The 16511-nt window shown below is 53.0% G+C and overlaps 1 protein-coding gene across 3 annotated transcripts; it reads left to right on the plus strand.

Annotated features, from left to right (window-relative positions):
* The first annotated feature begins 1030 nt into the window (after positions 1-1030).
* On the plus strand, positions 1031-15808 carry VWA1 (von Willebrand factor A domain containing 1). Of its 3 annotated transcripts, none has more exons than XM_027855500.1 (6): positions 1031-1198; positions 4588-5151; positions 10298-10576; positions 10864-11154; positions 13641-13910; positions 14327-15808. In XM_027855500.1, exons 1-6 carry the CDS (start codon positions 1129-1131, stop codon positions 14356-14358), a joined length of 1506 nt encoding a protein of 501 aa, XP_027711301.1. In that variant the 5' UTR covers positions 1031-1128; the 3' UTR covers positions 14359-15808. The 3 variants fall into 3 exon arrangements, with proteins under 3 accessions (XP_027711301.1, XP_027711302.1, XP_027711303.1); XM_027855501.1 differs by having other exon boundaries at positions 10882-11154; XM_027855502.1 differs by having other exon boundaries at positions 10885-11154.
* Positions 15809-16511: the final 703 nt, after the last annotated feature.

Here is a 16511-nt window from a genome sequence, read left to right on the forward strand (position 1 = left end):
TTAAAAGATGAAATGAACTATTTCCAGCCCTGGGAGCAGAGTAAGGGAGCCCCCAACTACGGACTCCCACGCTGCTCCAACTCCTCCAGAGACCTTTGCTTGTAAGGGCTCCCAGACTTGGAGAATTCCCCTAGGGATCAGTCTTTCCAGTCGGGAGCCCTGCCCTTCCCAGCCCTCCTCCTCTCTCGGGAATCTCCAACTCTGAATCCCTGGAGCAGAGGGTCAAAGGGAAGCTTCCCTAGGGCCCGGAGGGGAGGGAAGGATGGATGGATGGATGGATGGATGGATGGATGGATGCATGGATGGATGGATGGATGGATGGGATGTCTGCCACGGAATGGCCCCTCACTCTCCACACAGCTTCAAGGAAGGAGCAGGAGCCCAGGCGAGAACGCGCAGTGTCCAGGCCCAGGATTTTAGCAGCCCCGGGGGAGGAAAGGAGCACGTGGTCCGATGACCGAGCCTGCAGCCAGCCCTTTCCAGGGTATTTCCCGCTCCAAGCTCCTGTTTTTGGCTGGCCCAAAGTCTCTCAGAGCCAAAGGGGGCCCGTGGGGAGGGGGCGGGATCCACGAGGAGATCTCTTGGGCGGGGGAGGGGCTGTGCCTCCCAAACCGCACCCACACCTCGGAGAGAGGTGATGGGCACGCTTGGCTGAGTGCATCTGGTGGATATGTCAGTGTGCGTCTGTCTGTCGGCTCGTGGGCAGAGGAAGCACAGCTGGGCGGGGCCGGGCGGGACAGGAGAGGGAGAGAGGAGGGGCGGGTCGTGAGCCTTGTCTCCTAAAGTGGCTGCTGCCCCGCCCCCTTCCCCCTCCACCTCCCACCGCCACCTCCAAGCTGGGAAACTGGGCCAAGGAGGCGAGGAGGCGGCGGGAGTGGGGAGAGGAGAGGAGAGGAGAGCAGCAAGGCAAAGAGGAGAAGGGGGAGGAAGAGGATCAGGGACTCCGGCTGCCCAGGACCCAGTCCCAGAAGCAGCAGCAGCGGCAGCGGCAGCAGCAGCGCCAGCGCGTGGAGGGCAGGGCAAGGGCTGGGGGGCCCTGCTATGCGCGGCCCCCGCCCCTCTGGTCCCCGGCTCAAGTCTCGAGCCCGCGGAGATTCGGGGTAGAGACTTCAGGCGGCGGCGGCCGCTATGATTGTCTGGGCGGCCCTGGGCCTCCTCTGCCTGCGTCTGGCTTTGGGACAGAGCATACCTGAGCCAGGTGACTATGTGCGCCTGGGACTGGGGTGGTGGGGTAGGGTGGGATGGGGTGGGGGCAGCCTGATGGAAGAGGCTCGGGGTGTGCGCCATTCCGAGTGAGGGCAGCTGGGGGGGTGTGGACGGGGCGCGGGAAAGCCCCTTCTCCTGCTCCTCCTTCCTCGGTCTCCTTACTACAGCGGGACTACTTCCTGCCCCCTGAGACTGGATCTGTTGGGCTGTGGGCGCATTGGGTATCGCTGGGATATCAACCGGGGGTCAATTCACCTGGGTCTCCCTGGCCTCCGTCACCAGAATGGCCTCTCTCAGACTCCGGATTGGACGGTTAGACACTCTCTCCCATCCCGAGAGAGGTTTCCAGATGTAATATTCCTTCATTCCAGGCCAGCTGTGGGCCCCACTTTCCTTCCAGGTCCTCTCTCCCTGCTGCCTTCTGGCTCAGGAAGGGACAGTCACGGGAAATTACAAACCAATAGGGGTTCCGCAGCCTAGCTCTGGGTCACCCACCCTCTGACCCGAACAGAGGGTGTCCTGTCATCTCTCCCAGAGAAACCGCCTGGCTTTCTCCCTCTCCCTTGAGTCTTGGAAACTCCCGCCGGTGCTCTTATCCCTCCCTTCCTGACCTGTCTAGGCTCTAACTTTGTCAATTTGGGTCTCATCATCTTCTGGCAGTGTCTCTCTGAGTCTCTGTTTCTCTGTTTCTTTTTCTCTCTCCGGAGCTCTCTATTTCACTGTCTGGTTTTTCACAATCTGGTGCTGAGAGGCCCTCAGGGCAGAGAAAGGAGCCTGGGAGGGGCTGTGGGGAAGGCTGTTTGGACGGTCCCCTCCCACACCCTGAGCCACCTGCACCCCTGGGCCCAGGCCGAAGCAAGAATACATGTGTGTCTATGCTAGACTTGTGGTCCTGGAGGGGGAGCTGGGGGCGCTGCTAAAGGGGAACAGGCTAGGGGTCTTAGAAGAGAACTATTCTACCTTGTGCCATTTGTGGAATGGGCACACATCCAGTAGCAGGGTCTGCTTGAAGGATCCTGGATGTGTGTATAACTGATTTAGAGCTGGAAAGGACCTTCTGGGTCATGTGATACAATCCTGTCACTTTACAGTTGGGGAAACTGAGGCCCAGAGAGATATGATTTGCTCAAAGATCATTCAGGTAGCAAGTAGCAGAGACGGGATCTGAACCCAGGTCCTCCTATTCCAGTTCGATCATTGTCTCTGCCTGCATTGTCTCTGCTAGGCTGCCTGTGATTGCAGAGAGCTCTCCGTATTTGTTGTTGTTTCGTCATTTTAGCCACGTCCAACTCTTTGTGACCCCATTTGGGACTTTCTTGGCCAAGATCCTGGAGTGGTTTGCCATTTCCTTCTCCAGCTCATTTTCACAGATGAGGAAACTGAGACAAAGAGGGCAAAGTAACTTGTCCAGAGTCACACAGCTAGTGAGTGTTTGGGGCAGGTTTTAAACTTAAGTCTTCCTGACTCTAGGCCTGGTGCTCTAACCACTTCCCCACCTAGCTGCCCCATCTCCCCATTGAGCAGTGGGAATCTGAAGCCCAGTGAGGAGCAGATGTCAGGCTGAGATCACAAAGCCTGAATTAAAACCCAGGGATCCTGAATTTCAGCCGTCTGAAATGTTCATTTGGAGGGAAGCAAACCCAGTTTTGGGGAGTCACTGACATCAAAGAATAGGATAATGTGGTGTTCCAGAATTTGCCAATAATATCTCTTCTCAGAGTTTTGGGGTCCTTCCCCCGTTTCTCATCCCATTACCACTGCAATGGGAGTTGGGAGGTTTCAGGAGACCACATCTGAAGGTTATCTGAGCCCGTCTGGACCTTCTGTCCATGGGAGTGAGCCCTCAGATATTAGGCATTTTGGGCAGGTCCTTCAACGCTTCCCCCACCCCCATTTTGCGTAGCTGGCTTGGGTCAAGCTGATTCTCTGTGATCAGGCCCGTGGGGAGTTCCCTTCTTGCCGATGCCTGCCTGGCATTCGAACCTCAGCCTCGGCTAGAGCTTTAGGAGAAAGAGTGATTGTCCTCTGGGCCCTGGGAGCCCGGCACTTACTTCAATGCAGCTTTTCTTAGGGGAAAGAAAAGGAGTCGAGAGGGGGATGCCCCACCGGAGAGGTGAAAGGCTGACCCTGTCCTGCCCAAACCCTAGCGAAGGGCCCCTTTAGAAATCACAGCCTTCTCTGGCCATGGACTGCACCATGAGGGAATGGAGCAGAATGCTGAGGAGGGGGCTAGGGTCTTCTTTGAAGTGCTTCCAAGTCCTCAGTGCCTTGAAGAAGGAAGGTCTGGGGCTAGTGAAGCAAAGCAGAGGAAAAGGTTATTCAGGCTCCCCCCAGATTTGTGCCGTGTAGAGCTGGCTGAGCACAGCCGAGGTTCCTGTGGGGGCTCGGGGCCCCTGTGGCTGCCTCCCCTCAGGAAGAACCCCAGCACGGCGGCCCATCTGAGCTGGGAAGCAAGGCACAGTCCCTGGCTTTGAAGAAGGGATGAACCCGGGGGGAAGGAAAGATGGGGCTGGGTATGGGGTACTCACTAGTATTCGAGGCAGCTCAGGACACGTGGTCATCTCAGCCAAACCTTTCTGTCCCTAAGGCTGGGGCAGCTTCTAGCATGGGCCAACCCGCAGACTTCTTATAATCATACATAGGACAACAGAATGCAGTTACCCAGGGACACCAGGGCCCTGTAGCCCTCAAAAGATCTCAGCAGGCTGTCTGTCACCTGGGAGGGCTCCACCTTCCCCTTCTCCCACCTCCTCTATCTTACCGTTTCCTCTTCAGCTTCTTTCTCTCCCCCCCCCATTCTCTCTCCATCCCCTCACTCCTTCTTTCTTTTCTCCCCTGCCCCTCTCTCTTTCTTTCTCCTTTTCCATTGCCTTTCTCTTTCCTTTCTCAATTGCTCCCACTCTCCCTTCGTTCCCCCCTCACATTTCCTCTTTCTCCTGTTCCCTTTCCTCTTCCTCCCAATTCCTTCTCTCCCCCCACTCCCTCCTTCTCTTTCCCCTCTCTTTCCCATTCCCTCCTTCTCTCCCCTCTCCCTCTCCTATTCCTTCTCTCTTCCTCTACTTTCTCTCTTCCCTCCTCCCCCTTTCTCTGTCTCCCTTCCTCTCCTTTCTCCTTTCCCTCTCTTCCCTCCCCCTTTCTCTCTTCTTCCTGGTCTCTTCCCCCCTCCCCTCCCTCACTTCCTCTCCTCCTCCCTCTTTATCTCCCTCCCTCTCTCTTTGCCTCCCCTCTAACCCCATTTCGCAAGGTCGTTGTGAGAATCTAATAAGATAGCGTGTGTCCGTAAAGCTTTGCAAATCCTAAGATGCTGTCTACGTGCTAGCCATGAGTATTAGTGCTGCCGCTCCATTGCTGACCCCCTCTCTGTCCCCCTTTTCCTGTCAGGCCCTGCCACACACAGCCCGGCTGCCCATGGTGACCTCCTCTTCTTGTTGGACAGCTCAGCCAGCGTCTCCTACTACGAATTCTCTCGGGTGAAGGAGTTTGTGGGGCAGCTGGTCCAGCCACTGCCCTTGGGCCCGGGGGCCGTGCAGACCAGCATGGTGCATGTGGGCAGTAAACCAACAGTCGAGTTCTCCTTCGACCAACACCGCTCAGGGGCTGCTGCCCAGGAGGCCATCCGGGCAGCCAAGCAGCTGATGGGGGATACCAACACTGGGCTGGCCCTGGACCTGGCCAAGGAGCAGCTGTTCACCACCAAGGCCGGCGCTCGGCCCGGCGTGCGCAAGGTGCTGGTGTGGGTGACCGATGGCGGCTCGAGCGACGATGCGCAGGCCCCCATGCAGGCGCTCAAGGACCTGGGGGTGACCGTCTTCATCATCAGCACTGGCCGAGGCAACTTCCTGGACCTCTCTGCAGCTGCCTCCCAACCCCCCGAGAAGCACTTGCGCTTCGTGGATGTGGATGACTTGCAAATTATCATCCCTGAGCTGCGGGGCTCCATCCTCGGTAGGCTGCTGGTCCCAGGGAACTGTGCCATAGGCAGAGAGCGTGAGGGTCTGAGGTTAGACTTCAGGCAGAACTTCCTGAAGGGACTGGGGAAACATCCTTGCTTTATTCACACAAACATTTTTAAGTGCCCACCACTTTCTTATTTTTAAAATTTTTATTTCTATTAATTTTGAGGCAAACAGGGTTGTCTGAGGCTGGATTTGAACTCAGGTCCTTCCCGTGCTCTATGCACTCTACCACCTAGCTACCCTGCCTACTATTTTATTTAACTTTTTTTTATTTTAGGCAATTGGGGTTAAGTGACTTGCCCAGGGTCACACAGCTAGTAAGTGTCAAGTGTTTGGTCTGAGGTTGGATTTGAACTCAGGTCCTCCTAACTTCAGGGCTAGTGCTCTATCTACTATGCCACCTAGCTGCCCCTCCACCTACTATTTTCAAGATGCTAGAGCTAGAAAGACAAAAATGAACAATTCTTGCCCTCATGAAGCTTAATTTCTGCTGGGGACACAGTGGGATACTATCAGTATACAGATGATTAAATAAATACAAAGTAATTTGAGATCAATTACAGGATCACAGATTGAGAACTTTAGAAGTTTTCTGGGTCAGTTCCTTCATTTTACAGATGAGGAAACTGAGGACCAGAGAGTCCAAAAGAATACTGTTCTTTGGACTCTTCCCAGTGGGGTGGGGAATCAACAGGCTTTGAGTAAATGGTGCCGAGTAAAATGTAGGTTAAGGGAAGATGAAATTCTAAGAAGCAGAGATGAGGAAGAGAGTGAATTCCAGGCCTAGGGAATAACCGGGCAAAGGTGTGGAGGTGGGAGATGGGATACTACTAGGCCAGTTCAGCCAGAATGTCGCATGTGTGGAAAGGAGTGGTGTGGAGTAAGTCTGCAAAGGCAGGCTGGACTCAGATAGTGGGGGCATTGAACTCCCCTTTGGAGTGTATCCTGAAGGTTTGGGAGCAGGGGAATGTTATGACTGCTGGGCTTTCTGAAGGTTACTTTGGCAGATGTACGGAGGAAGGATTGGGGAGGTGAGAGAGGGTCACCCATTAGGAAGCCACTACCATGCTGCCCTCCCCTGCCTCACTGTGGGGCCAAGGGGGGGCCTTCGATGCTGAGGAGGAGCCAAGCATACACCCCGGGGGACGGTGCATGTGGTGATCCTGGCGTCCTCGTAGCAAACTGCTCGTCTATCCTCTTCTCCCCCTGTCCCCACCCCAACGCTATCCTCACCCTTGTCTACCTTTCACCTATTAGAGTAGCGGCCTGGTCATCTCTCTGCCTCAAGCCTCTCCCTTCTCCTCCTAGCCACCAAAGTGTCATTCTGAAATCTCAGGCTTAATCATGTCCCTCCCCAGCTCAATAAACTCTCATGGCTCCTTATTTCCTCTAGGACCAAGTAACAAACTTTTCTCTTTGGCATTCAAGGCCCTTCACTACCTGGCCCCAACCTACCTTTCCAGCCTTATTATACATTAATCCCCTTCATATACTCTACTCTTTAACCAAACTGAGCTTGATAGTTCTCCCAAAATGACATGCCATCTGTCATCTCCCATCTCCACACCTTTGTCCAGGCTGTTCCTCATGCCTGGCATGCACTCACTCCTTACTTCTGCATCTTAGAATCCTTGATTTCCTTCAAAGCTTAGTTCATGCACCCTTTCTCCTCCATGAGATATTTCCTGATCCCACCCAACTGGCAGTGCCCCCTCCTCTATCACCTTGTATTGATTTTGTATATACTAACCTGTGTGAGTGTAATTGCTCCTTGACAGAATGCAAGCCCTTTGAGGGCAGGGACTGTTTTAGTTTTGCTTTTGTATCTCTGGTGTCCAGTATAGTGCCTGGAGGGCCGTAGGCACTCGTAATAAATGCTGAGGTTGGTCACTGATTGATAAATCTGGGGATCACAGCAATTCTAGAAGCTCTTTTGCCTAGTGGCCTGGAGTAGGTCCTCTGTCATCTAGATTGGCAAAGGGAGTGCCCCTTTAAATATTTAAAAAAATATTTTTTTTAGGCAATTGGGGTTAAGTGACTTGCTCAGGGTCACACAGCTAGTAAGTGGGAGTGCCCCAAATGGTGAAATCACCAACCTTTGAAGTATGTGTTGAGCACAGCGTTAGGGTGTGTACATTTGTGTGGGTGTATATATGGGTGTGAATGCAAATGTGTACGCACGTGTGCGTGGTGTGCATATGTGTGTGCATATATGTGAGGGGGAGTGTGTGTGTGTGGGTGGGTGGGTGTGGGTGTGTGGGGGGCAGGTTATATTTTTGCAGGAGAGCAGGACATTTAGATCAGATTATGGTCCCTACCCTCAGAGGCAGGGCTGAGGGGCTTACCAGACGAGCAAAGACAATAGTAGCAGACATGACTTTTGTGGTTAGCGCTTTAGACAGAGCACTGAATGAGGTGCCCTTAGAAAAAGGTTGTTGATGACAGGGAATCAGGGAAAGCTTCCTGGGGGAGGTACCCTTCAGGCTGGGCTTTAGAGGAAGGGTAGGAATCTAGCAGGGGAACAGGGAGAGGGATGGCATTCCAAGCTCAGGGACCAGAGTGTGCAGACACAGCTGCGGAAGAACGCAGCACAGATCTGGGGGTGGGGGAGGGCAGCTAAGCCACCTGGGCTGAGGCATGCGGTGTGTGAAGGCAATGATGTGACATAACACCAGAAAGGGGGAGACCACTTAGGCAGGGTCTCCAGGACTTGGAACTTTACTCAGCAGGCAAGAGGGAGTCATTGAAGGTTGTTGAGCTCAGGAGGAACCAGATGTACCTTCGAAGGGAGATTTTCAAGAACAATGATTCTTTTTACGTAGTGCTTAACTTGAAGATCTGAAAGCACTTTATATAGGTTATTTCATCTGAGAATAAGGGTTCTGGCAGAAGGAAAGGGTTTAGAGCCGGAAGGGACCTAAGTTGTAGGATTACAGTATCCTAAGTTTATTGTTCCAGAAATGAAAGGGCCCTCAGCACCCATTGACTTCAGCCTCTTTATTTGACAGATGAGCAAACAGACCGAATGCTAGACTATTCTGGACGTGGGGGCAGGGGGAGGGAGAAAGGAGACATGTCAGACCCTGCTCTTGGGAGTTTAGTTTGGTTGGAGTCACAAGACTCACTAATGATTCACCTCTGAGCTCAGAGGAGAGAAACGTGGGCAGGGGAAGGCAGGGTAGCCTTCATGGAGGAGGTGGACAACATTGAATTGCACCTTGAAGGATCAGGAGAGCAGGGAGGAGAAGACCCAGGTCTAGCAAGGGCCAGAGGCTGGGGAGGGTCATGACAAGGCGGCCTGGCTGAAATTGACTTTTTGCAGTAGGGGCTCTGGGTAAGGTAGGGAGGTGGAATAGGCATTGGGACGTAGTGGGAGGGCCTTGAATGCCAGGTGGAGGACCTTGGGTTTTATTACGTGGGCAGTGGGGAGCTATGGAAAGTTTAGGGGCAGGGGCTTGCCCTGCTCTGAGTCTTTGGAGAAGAGGAAGATTATTCTCGTGAGATGGTTTGGAGGAGAGGTTAGGGCTGATGCAATAGCTCAGGAGGAGGTGATGAGGGGAAGACTTAGGGAGCTGGCTTCTGTATCTTCCTCTCCCCCTTCCCCCCCACCCCGAGGGAGGGGCTGGGGATGGGGAGAGGAGCTGCTCAGCAGGTGGGCTGGGGCCCTGGCATTCCTCGAGCCAGCGGCATCTGGCCCAACCCCAGGCCAGGCCAGCTGTGGCTGCAGGAACATGCCAGAAACCAGAGGATTCTTGTGTCCCTCTCTGGGTTAATCATTGGCCTCCAAGCGGTGGGGAAAGGAGGTGGGTCATGTGCTGGAGAGGCCAGAGAGGGCTGCTCCTTAAGAATCCATCCCAGGGAGGATCCCAAGGCTTCGGGGCCAGAAGAAACAGTATGGCAGGGCTGAGGACAAGGGTTCCTTCTGCTCTTTCAGGAGGCGGTGGTCAAAGCCTCCATCTGCAGGGTGGTGGGGCCTTGGGGTGGGGTGGGGGGGCTGTGGCAGAGGCTCCATCTGACCCATGCAATGCCTCTCCCCTGAACTATTGCATCAGCTCTAACTGGCCCTTCAAGCTGTCCTGTAAGACTCATTTTCTTAATGTACCAAACAGCCCTCTGCCCCCAGACCTTCCATAGCTCCCCACTGCCTCCATGGTAAAACCCAAGGCCCTCCACCAGGCATCCGGCCGGGGCCGAGGGAGCTGGGAACCTGAGTCTCTCATTCCCTAGGCGAGGGAGGAGGAATATGTCCCAGCTCCAGGCTACCAAGTCCTGCCTGGATCTTCTGCCCACCAAGGGCCCCAGCCAGAGATTCTTGGGCCCCAGCCAGACCAAGCAGCAGGACTGTTGCCAGGCTGGAGCTGGGGTGAGTCATAGGTCCAGTCTAGCTCAGCTCCCTGGGGAGGCATCATGGTGCAGCGGAAGGAGCACAGGCTCCAAAGTCACGGGACCTGGGTTCAAGTCCCATCTCTGACGCTTGGGCCTGGCAGGTAAGCTCTTAGGGGTCAGTTTCCTCCTCTGTAAAATGGAGAGATTGAACCAGGCTCCCTGCCAGCTCCAGGTTTGGAGGGGTAAGGTGGGAGCTGGCTATGGCAGCATCCTTATCACGATCTCCATTGTACAGGTGAAGAAATAGCCCTCAGGAAGAGGAGAATTTGGCTCCAGAGTCATATGCACTTGGACCCCAGGGCAGGGGCCTTAGTGGGAAGAGGGATCTCTAAGCCCCTATTGAGTGAACTGGACAGAGGGAAGGGCAAGGTAAAGCTGCCTGCACAAAAGCTCGTGGGTTTTGCAAACGATATTAGCTCTTTCTGTAGCTGCTGGTGTAAATCTGGACGAGCCAAATCCAACTTGTTGGCCCTCCCCGCCAGGCTCGTCAAGGGATGGCAGATGGAAAGGATGAAGTCTTTAGTTACTGAGCCCCCTGTGGGGGCGAGAGGGGAAGAGAGAAGAATCTGGGGGCTAGAGCACAGGAAACGAAGGGGTTTGGGGAGTAGGAGGGGCTTAGGAAGAAGGGAGTGGCCAGAGTCAGACAAAGAGACCTGGCCCATGGGTGAAGGCTTCCTGGAGGCAATGTTGCCCTACTCTCCATTTCTCTCTTCTCTCTCTTTTTCTCTCTCCTCTCTTGCTATGGCCAGAGGCAATGCGGCCCCAGGAGCTTCACGCCACTGAGGTCACATCCCATAGCTTCCGCCTGGCATGGCCGCCCCTGCTGTCCGGTGACTCGGGCTACTACCTGTTGGAGGTGGCACCCAGTGCCGACCCTGGCGCCAAGCAGAGCCGTCACTTGCTTGGGAACGAGACCGGCTGGTTCTGGGATGGCCTAGAACCCAGTACCACGTACAAGGTGGTCTTGGTGCCTGAGTCCAACCTGCAGTACCTGGCCCCACAGACCACCCAAGTCACCACTCTGGAAGGTGAGAATCCTGGGGATAATGAAGGGAGGAAGAAGAAGAAGAAGAGCTGGGGGTCATAGAAGTGGATGTCCCATGTCCCAGAGGATGTAGGAAGGAGAAAGGGTCTGGTAAGGCAGAGAGAACAGCCCTACCCAAGGAAGAATAGAGAGAGGGGGAGTGTGGAGACCCCCAGAATTAGGGGTCAGGAAAAGGAATTCTTCCCTCAGATAGAATGAAGGGAGGGCTGGAAGGGAATCCCAGGTTGGGAAGGGGAGGGTCTGAGGCTTCAGGCTTCCCCACATACACAGACCCCTTGTGCCCTCCAGAAGAGGTCAGCCCAGCCTGGATCCTCATCTCGCACTCAAAGCCTCACAGCTTTCACGTGAGCTGGGCCCCGACACCTGTGGGCGTGCTCCGGTACGAGGTCCTGTACGGACCCCTGCCTGGGGGTGAGGCCCAGCTCCTCCAGGTGCCTGCCACCAAGAACAGCACCACGCTGGAAAATCTGTCTCCCAACACCACCTACCTGGTCACCGTGGCTGCCATCTATCGGTCTGGCCGAGAGAAAGCCTTGTCGGCGAAAGCTTGTACACAAGAAGGTGAGGAGGGACCAGCAGAGGATGGGTCAGGGTCATCCCGGAGGCCCAGGTGGACAGGTGTCCAGGGGCTGGGAGCAGAGCCACACGGCAGGGCCGTCCCCAGCTGGCCCTCGCAGGGAGGAGCTCCGTTTGATTCCACAAACAACTATTCATTCAGTGGCTCCTTAAGGTGACAAGGGAGAAAAGGCTGACTTTGGGGGTGGGAGGATTCAAATACATAGATTCAAATCCCGCCCCTGTCCCACCCTGGCTGTGTGAGGTTGGACTATTCACTTGACCTCTCAGGGCCCCCATTCTCTGATTCCTCACTGGTTCCAGCAGGGATGAAATCACAAGTCTGGGTTAAAAAGAAAAAAACCAAGGAGAAGCAGTAGCTATTCTTCTATGCCAGAGACAGCATGGAATAGTAGAGAGAACAGGTCAGGGGGCGGGAGACGTGAGTCTGAGTCCTGACTGACCCTCAGAAGCATAGCTCATAAAATGTCAGGGGGAGGAAACTGAGGCTCCGATGGAAGTGACTTGTTCAAAGTCATAAAACTCGTAGTGGTGGTGGTGGTGGTGGAGTTGGGCTTATGAATCCATCTTTGGAGAGAGGCAGCGTAGTACTGTGGGTAGGACGTGAAGGTCAGGATGACCCAGGTTCAAATCCAAACTCAGACACTAGGTGTGTAATACCAGGCAAGTCACTTAACCTCTCTGGGCCTCAATTTCCCCATCTGCAAAATGGGAAAAGGCAAGGCAACAAGCATTTACTAAGGGCATACTTTGTGCCAAGCACTGTGTTGAATGCAGGGGATACAGATCTATGCAAAGAGAGAGAGTGCCTGTCCTCTGGAAGCTTACATTCTAATGGGGGGGAGACAAAAACACGAAAGGGAGCAGAAATGTAAGGGGTAGGGGAAGGGACAGCCCCAGGCTGAAAGCAGCAAAGAGGCCAGGCCAGAGCTAGCAGGTGGGAAAAGGGTGGCCGGCCTGGCAGGGGCTTCTCCCCGGAATGGAAGCCCAGGGGGGAATTCACCAGTGGAGCAGGGGTTTGAGGAGTGGAGGGATGTTCCAGAATGAGAAGGAAGCTGGGGTGAAGTCTAGAGAGCCAGAAGGGGAGCTTTTATTATTTTATTAACTAACTTTTATTAATTGTTCTTTTGTGTGTAATTATATATTTCTATATAACATAGTATATAACATAATATATAGCTTATAATTTTATAATTATATATAATTGCACTTATTTATGATACTTTTATTATGAACTGTTGCTATGAGCAGACACATATTCCTGCACAGGATGGGAGGAGAAGCTATTCAGTCCTAACGCCCCTCCCCCCAACTCTGAGAGTCAGAGAAAATTCATCAATTCCCTGAGCCGAGAGGGGAAATTCTTAGAATATTAAGATTCTGTGACATGAGGCCAGCCCCTCTGAAAAAAGAGGAGATCACATATTAAATTGCTTACCATCTCAGGGAAGGAGGGGAGGGGAGGGAGGGAAAAAATTTGGAACTCAAAATTTTTCTTAAATGAAAGTTAAAAATTATCTTCACGTGTGACTGGGAAAAAATAAAATATTATTTATAAAAAAGCAAAGAAAAAGAGGAGATCAGAGAGCAGGAAAGGCAGAGAACAAGGTGAACTCCCCCTACAGAGTCCCTTCAGCCACCGTATTGTTCACCAACCCCAGGCAGGCAGGTAAAGTGCTCAGGATGATTTCCCTGGGAAACATTCCTTGTTTCTGATATCCCTTTCTAGCCCTTGGTTTTAGGAGGTGATGAAGGTCATCCTTTGATTCTCCCCTCCTGCTGCCCTTTCCTGAAATTTCCTTGGTAGAAAGTCCTAGTCTCAGGGCTCCTCCTATCCCCATTCACCTTCTCCCACTGATCTTAGTTAGCCCAAGTGTGGCTGTGGGTCATTTGTGTGATCCAGTCTGGGAGTCGGGTTAGAGACGTTAGAAAGAATTGTATCAGGAGGTAGTGAGCTCCCTGTCATTAGAGGTATTTGAGTAGAACTTGTACATGTAGAGTGGATACCTTATATTGATAAGGGTTGGGTCTGATGCCCTCTCAGGTCCCTTCCGGCTCAAGGGAACTGCCTGTCTTAGGAAGTTGGGGATGATTGTTGGGGGTGGGAATGGGATCTTTTGGGGCCATGTTTCAGCCCATCCTCTCTAAGCTTTGTCCTTCCAATGCAGTATTTTATACATGAGAGCTTAATGAAAAGGTGTCATCACCCAGTGGGTCAGAGTAAGAACTAGGAAGACCTCACTTCAAACCTGCCTCAGACACTTTAATAGATACAGGACTCTGGGCCAGTCCTAATCTCACTGTGCCTCAGTCTTCTGATGTTTAAAATGAAGAGGTCGGATGTGACGGTCTCTAAATATCCCATAAACTGCATTTATGGGATACCCCTCGGTGTCCCTGACCCTTCTATGCTAGGCTCTCCATCCCTTAGGACTCCGCTGACCTCTGCCCCTTCTCTGCCCTGAGGCCAGTGGCCTCCAAGATTGGGCACCTCTACTTCCAGAGCCTGGGCTCTAGCACTGTGAAAGCCTCGTGGGACTCAGCAGAGGGCGATGTCCAGGGCTACCAGGTACGGTGTCAGCGGCAGGTGGGGCCGCCATCCCTTCTCAGCGTCTCACCACAGACCCACAGCGTCGTCCTCACGGGCCTGGCTGCTGGCACCACCAACCATGTGTGTGTGACGCCCATCTACCAGAGCCACGCTGGGTCTCGGCGCTGCCAGACCGTCCGCATGCACCCTGGTAAGTACTGGAGATAACAGCAGCAGATAGCACAAGCCTGAGTTTGGAATTGGGACCCCATAGATAGTCAGAGGAGAGGGAATAAGGGTGTCCCCGAGGGCTGGAGAAGTCGGGGAGTACAGGCTTTGTGGAGAAGGTGTGGCCTTGTAGAATGGCTAAGGTTTTGGCATGTGGAAAGCAGAAGGGACAATGGGAAGGAGTATGCCCTGTGGAGGGTCCAGAGAGAGGCCTGGCCAAAGGGGAGATATCCGGGTCCTTGGCTCTGCAGGAGGGCCTGTGGGTGGGTAGGACAGCTCCCAGTCTACGGACCAAGATGGCCCCTTTCTGCTGGCCGAGGGACTTATTATACTTGAAATATAGCAAATGGAACTTTCTAAAAATGCCTTTGGGACAATATTTTCTGCCTTTCTTTCCAGTCACGCCGGCTCCTGAGTATCGGCCCACTTAGCCATGCCCCAACATGCTCTTAGTCCCAAATAACGGAGGAGAGCTGAGCCTTTCCTTCAGAAACAGACCAGAGGGGAAAGCGCTGGGCCGAAGAGATTGGGGAGCGAAGACGGAATCTCTGTGGCTAGTTGGCTTTCCCATCAGTCCTTTCTCATCCCTTGCAGGGTTCCTACATCCAGTGGGTCAGCAGTCAGCTTGGGCCAGCTTGGGTGGTCCTCAAGGACTTGAGTCCATAGCCTGACATGCTGATGGCTCAGCCATGGGCTGTAGACTCACTCTCTTCTCTCTTGTACTAACTCATGTGTTGTCGATGACCTGCCCAAAGTGAAGAGTTGAGGAACTGGGAAGGCATTGGCCTGAGACCTTGTCTCTATTTTCCTAGGCCTGATTTCCCTAAAAGATAGGGGGGATGGGATTGTGACTCAAGGCTTGGTTGTGGAAGCTGAGCAGTGCTGGCCATGGGTATAGAATGTAGGCAGATAAGGGATACTGGGATGACCCCTGCCCTCTCAAATTTGCCCCCTCCTAATCCTAAAGGTTTTTCCACAACCTGAGATTTCCCCCCAGTTAGGACTCCATCCGTTCTTTCCCATGTGGCAGAGCCTTTCCTTAAGTGCAGATTTCCTCCCCATCTCCAACAAGGGGTCTCTAGGAGGTCATTACCACCCAAGGGTGCAAGAATTGCATCAGATCTTTCTCCAAGGTGAAGAGCATCCAAGGAGAGGGCACCAGGAGGGGTCCATGGTTAAGGCAGAAAATACATCTTTATTTTTAAATTAAAAAAAAAAAACCAACAACCACAATTCTTCCCTGGGTTGCTGTGGCCAGTCAGCTGGTCCTTAGGTGACAGAGACAGATTCTGTCAATAGGTCAGTTCTTGACCTGAGCTCCATGTCAGAGCCCCAGGTCACCTCTGTGCCAAGCAAGATGGAGAAATTCTGTGCAACTCTGCCAATGTTAAGTATCTATCAAGTGCCAGACACTTGGGGTACAACATGAAAAGTGAATGAGTCCCTTCCCTCAAGGAGCTTCCGTTCTACTAGTCATTGGAAGGGTCTGCTGGTGGAGTGAAAATGAAAATAATTGGAAACCACTTTGCCCAAGGGCTCCAGGGTGGGGGCAGTGGGAGATGGCTGTATTTTCAGTGTTTTACCCTGCCCCTTCATACAAGGGGTTCTGGTTTCTCTTGCACTCTGTTACCCTGTTCTAGTATTAGTTCCTCTTTGCGGTCCAGTGGGGGTGGCCCTGGGGTACTTCTAACTCCCAAGCTCATGCTAAGTAGGGCTCCAAAGGGAGATCCCTGTGTTCACATCCTGGTCAGCGGATGTCTACTTCACCTACTGATTTTTGCACAGGCTATCCTGAACTAACTGAATGCTTTGTTTTTTCCCCTTGTTTCCCCATTAATGTAACAGACTTTAAAACAACAATAAATTAAGCCTACACACAGAGTGGTTTTCTTCTCTTAAATGTTTCTCCTTTGATGGATGATGCCATTTGAAAAACAAAACAACAGATCTCTTTGCTGGAGCAGCTCAATTTCCAGGCCTGATGTGTCTGTGGTGGGGGGGGGGGGTAGACAGGGGACCCTTTGACCCCAGTTTTATCAAGAGAAGTTACCATGGTGTGCTAGAAAGACAAACCGTCCGAATCTTGGCTCCTCTACTTACTGCTCTCCATGCAATCCCAGGCAGGCCAATTCCTCTTTTCGAGGCTGCTTCCTCATCTGAAAAATGTCCCTGCCAGTTCTAAATGCAAAATTCTTCCCTCCTCCGTTCATTTTCATGAAACTGGCCAAACCCTATTCACCACTTATTAAAGACAGCTTTGTGTCACACGCTGCTGGGTGCTCCGCAGAAGGTCAGAGCTTGGAAGGAGCCTCTGCGTCCACCCCAGAATCCCCTCAACACCAACCCCAGCAAGTGGTCAGCCAGGCTCTGCCTGATGACCTGGAGGGAGGGGCAACCTTGCTCTTCTGTCTCCCTCTAATAGCTAACACTAAGCCCATGTCTGCCTTTCCATCACTTCTGCCCTTGGCTCCTAGCTCTACACTCAGGGGCTGAGCAGAGCTAAGATTGTCTCTCTTCATTCTCGTGGCCTTCCTTTGGACCCTTGAAGGTAGGATAAGACAGCAATGGGGTAGGGGGAGGATCG

Source organism: Vombatus ursinus, unplaced genomic scaffold (genome assembly GCF_900497805.2).
Source record: "Vombatus ursinus unplaced genomic scaffold, bare-nosed wombat genome assembly UNPS02010822.1, whole genome shotgun sequence".
NCBI classification, from domain to species: domain Eukaryota; kingdom Metazoa; phylum Chordata; class Mammalia; order Diprotodontia; family Vombatidae; genus Vombatus; species Vombatus ursinus.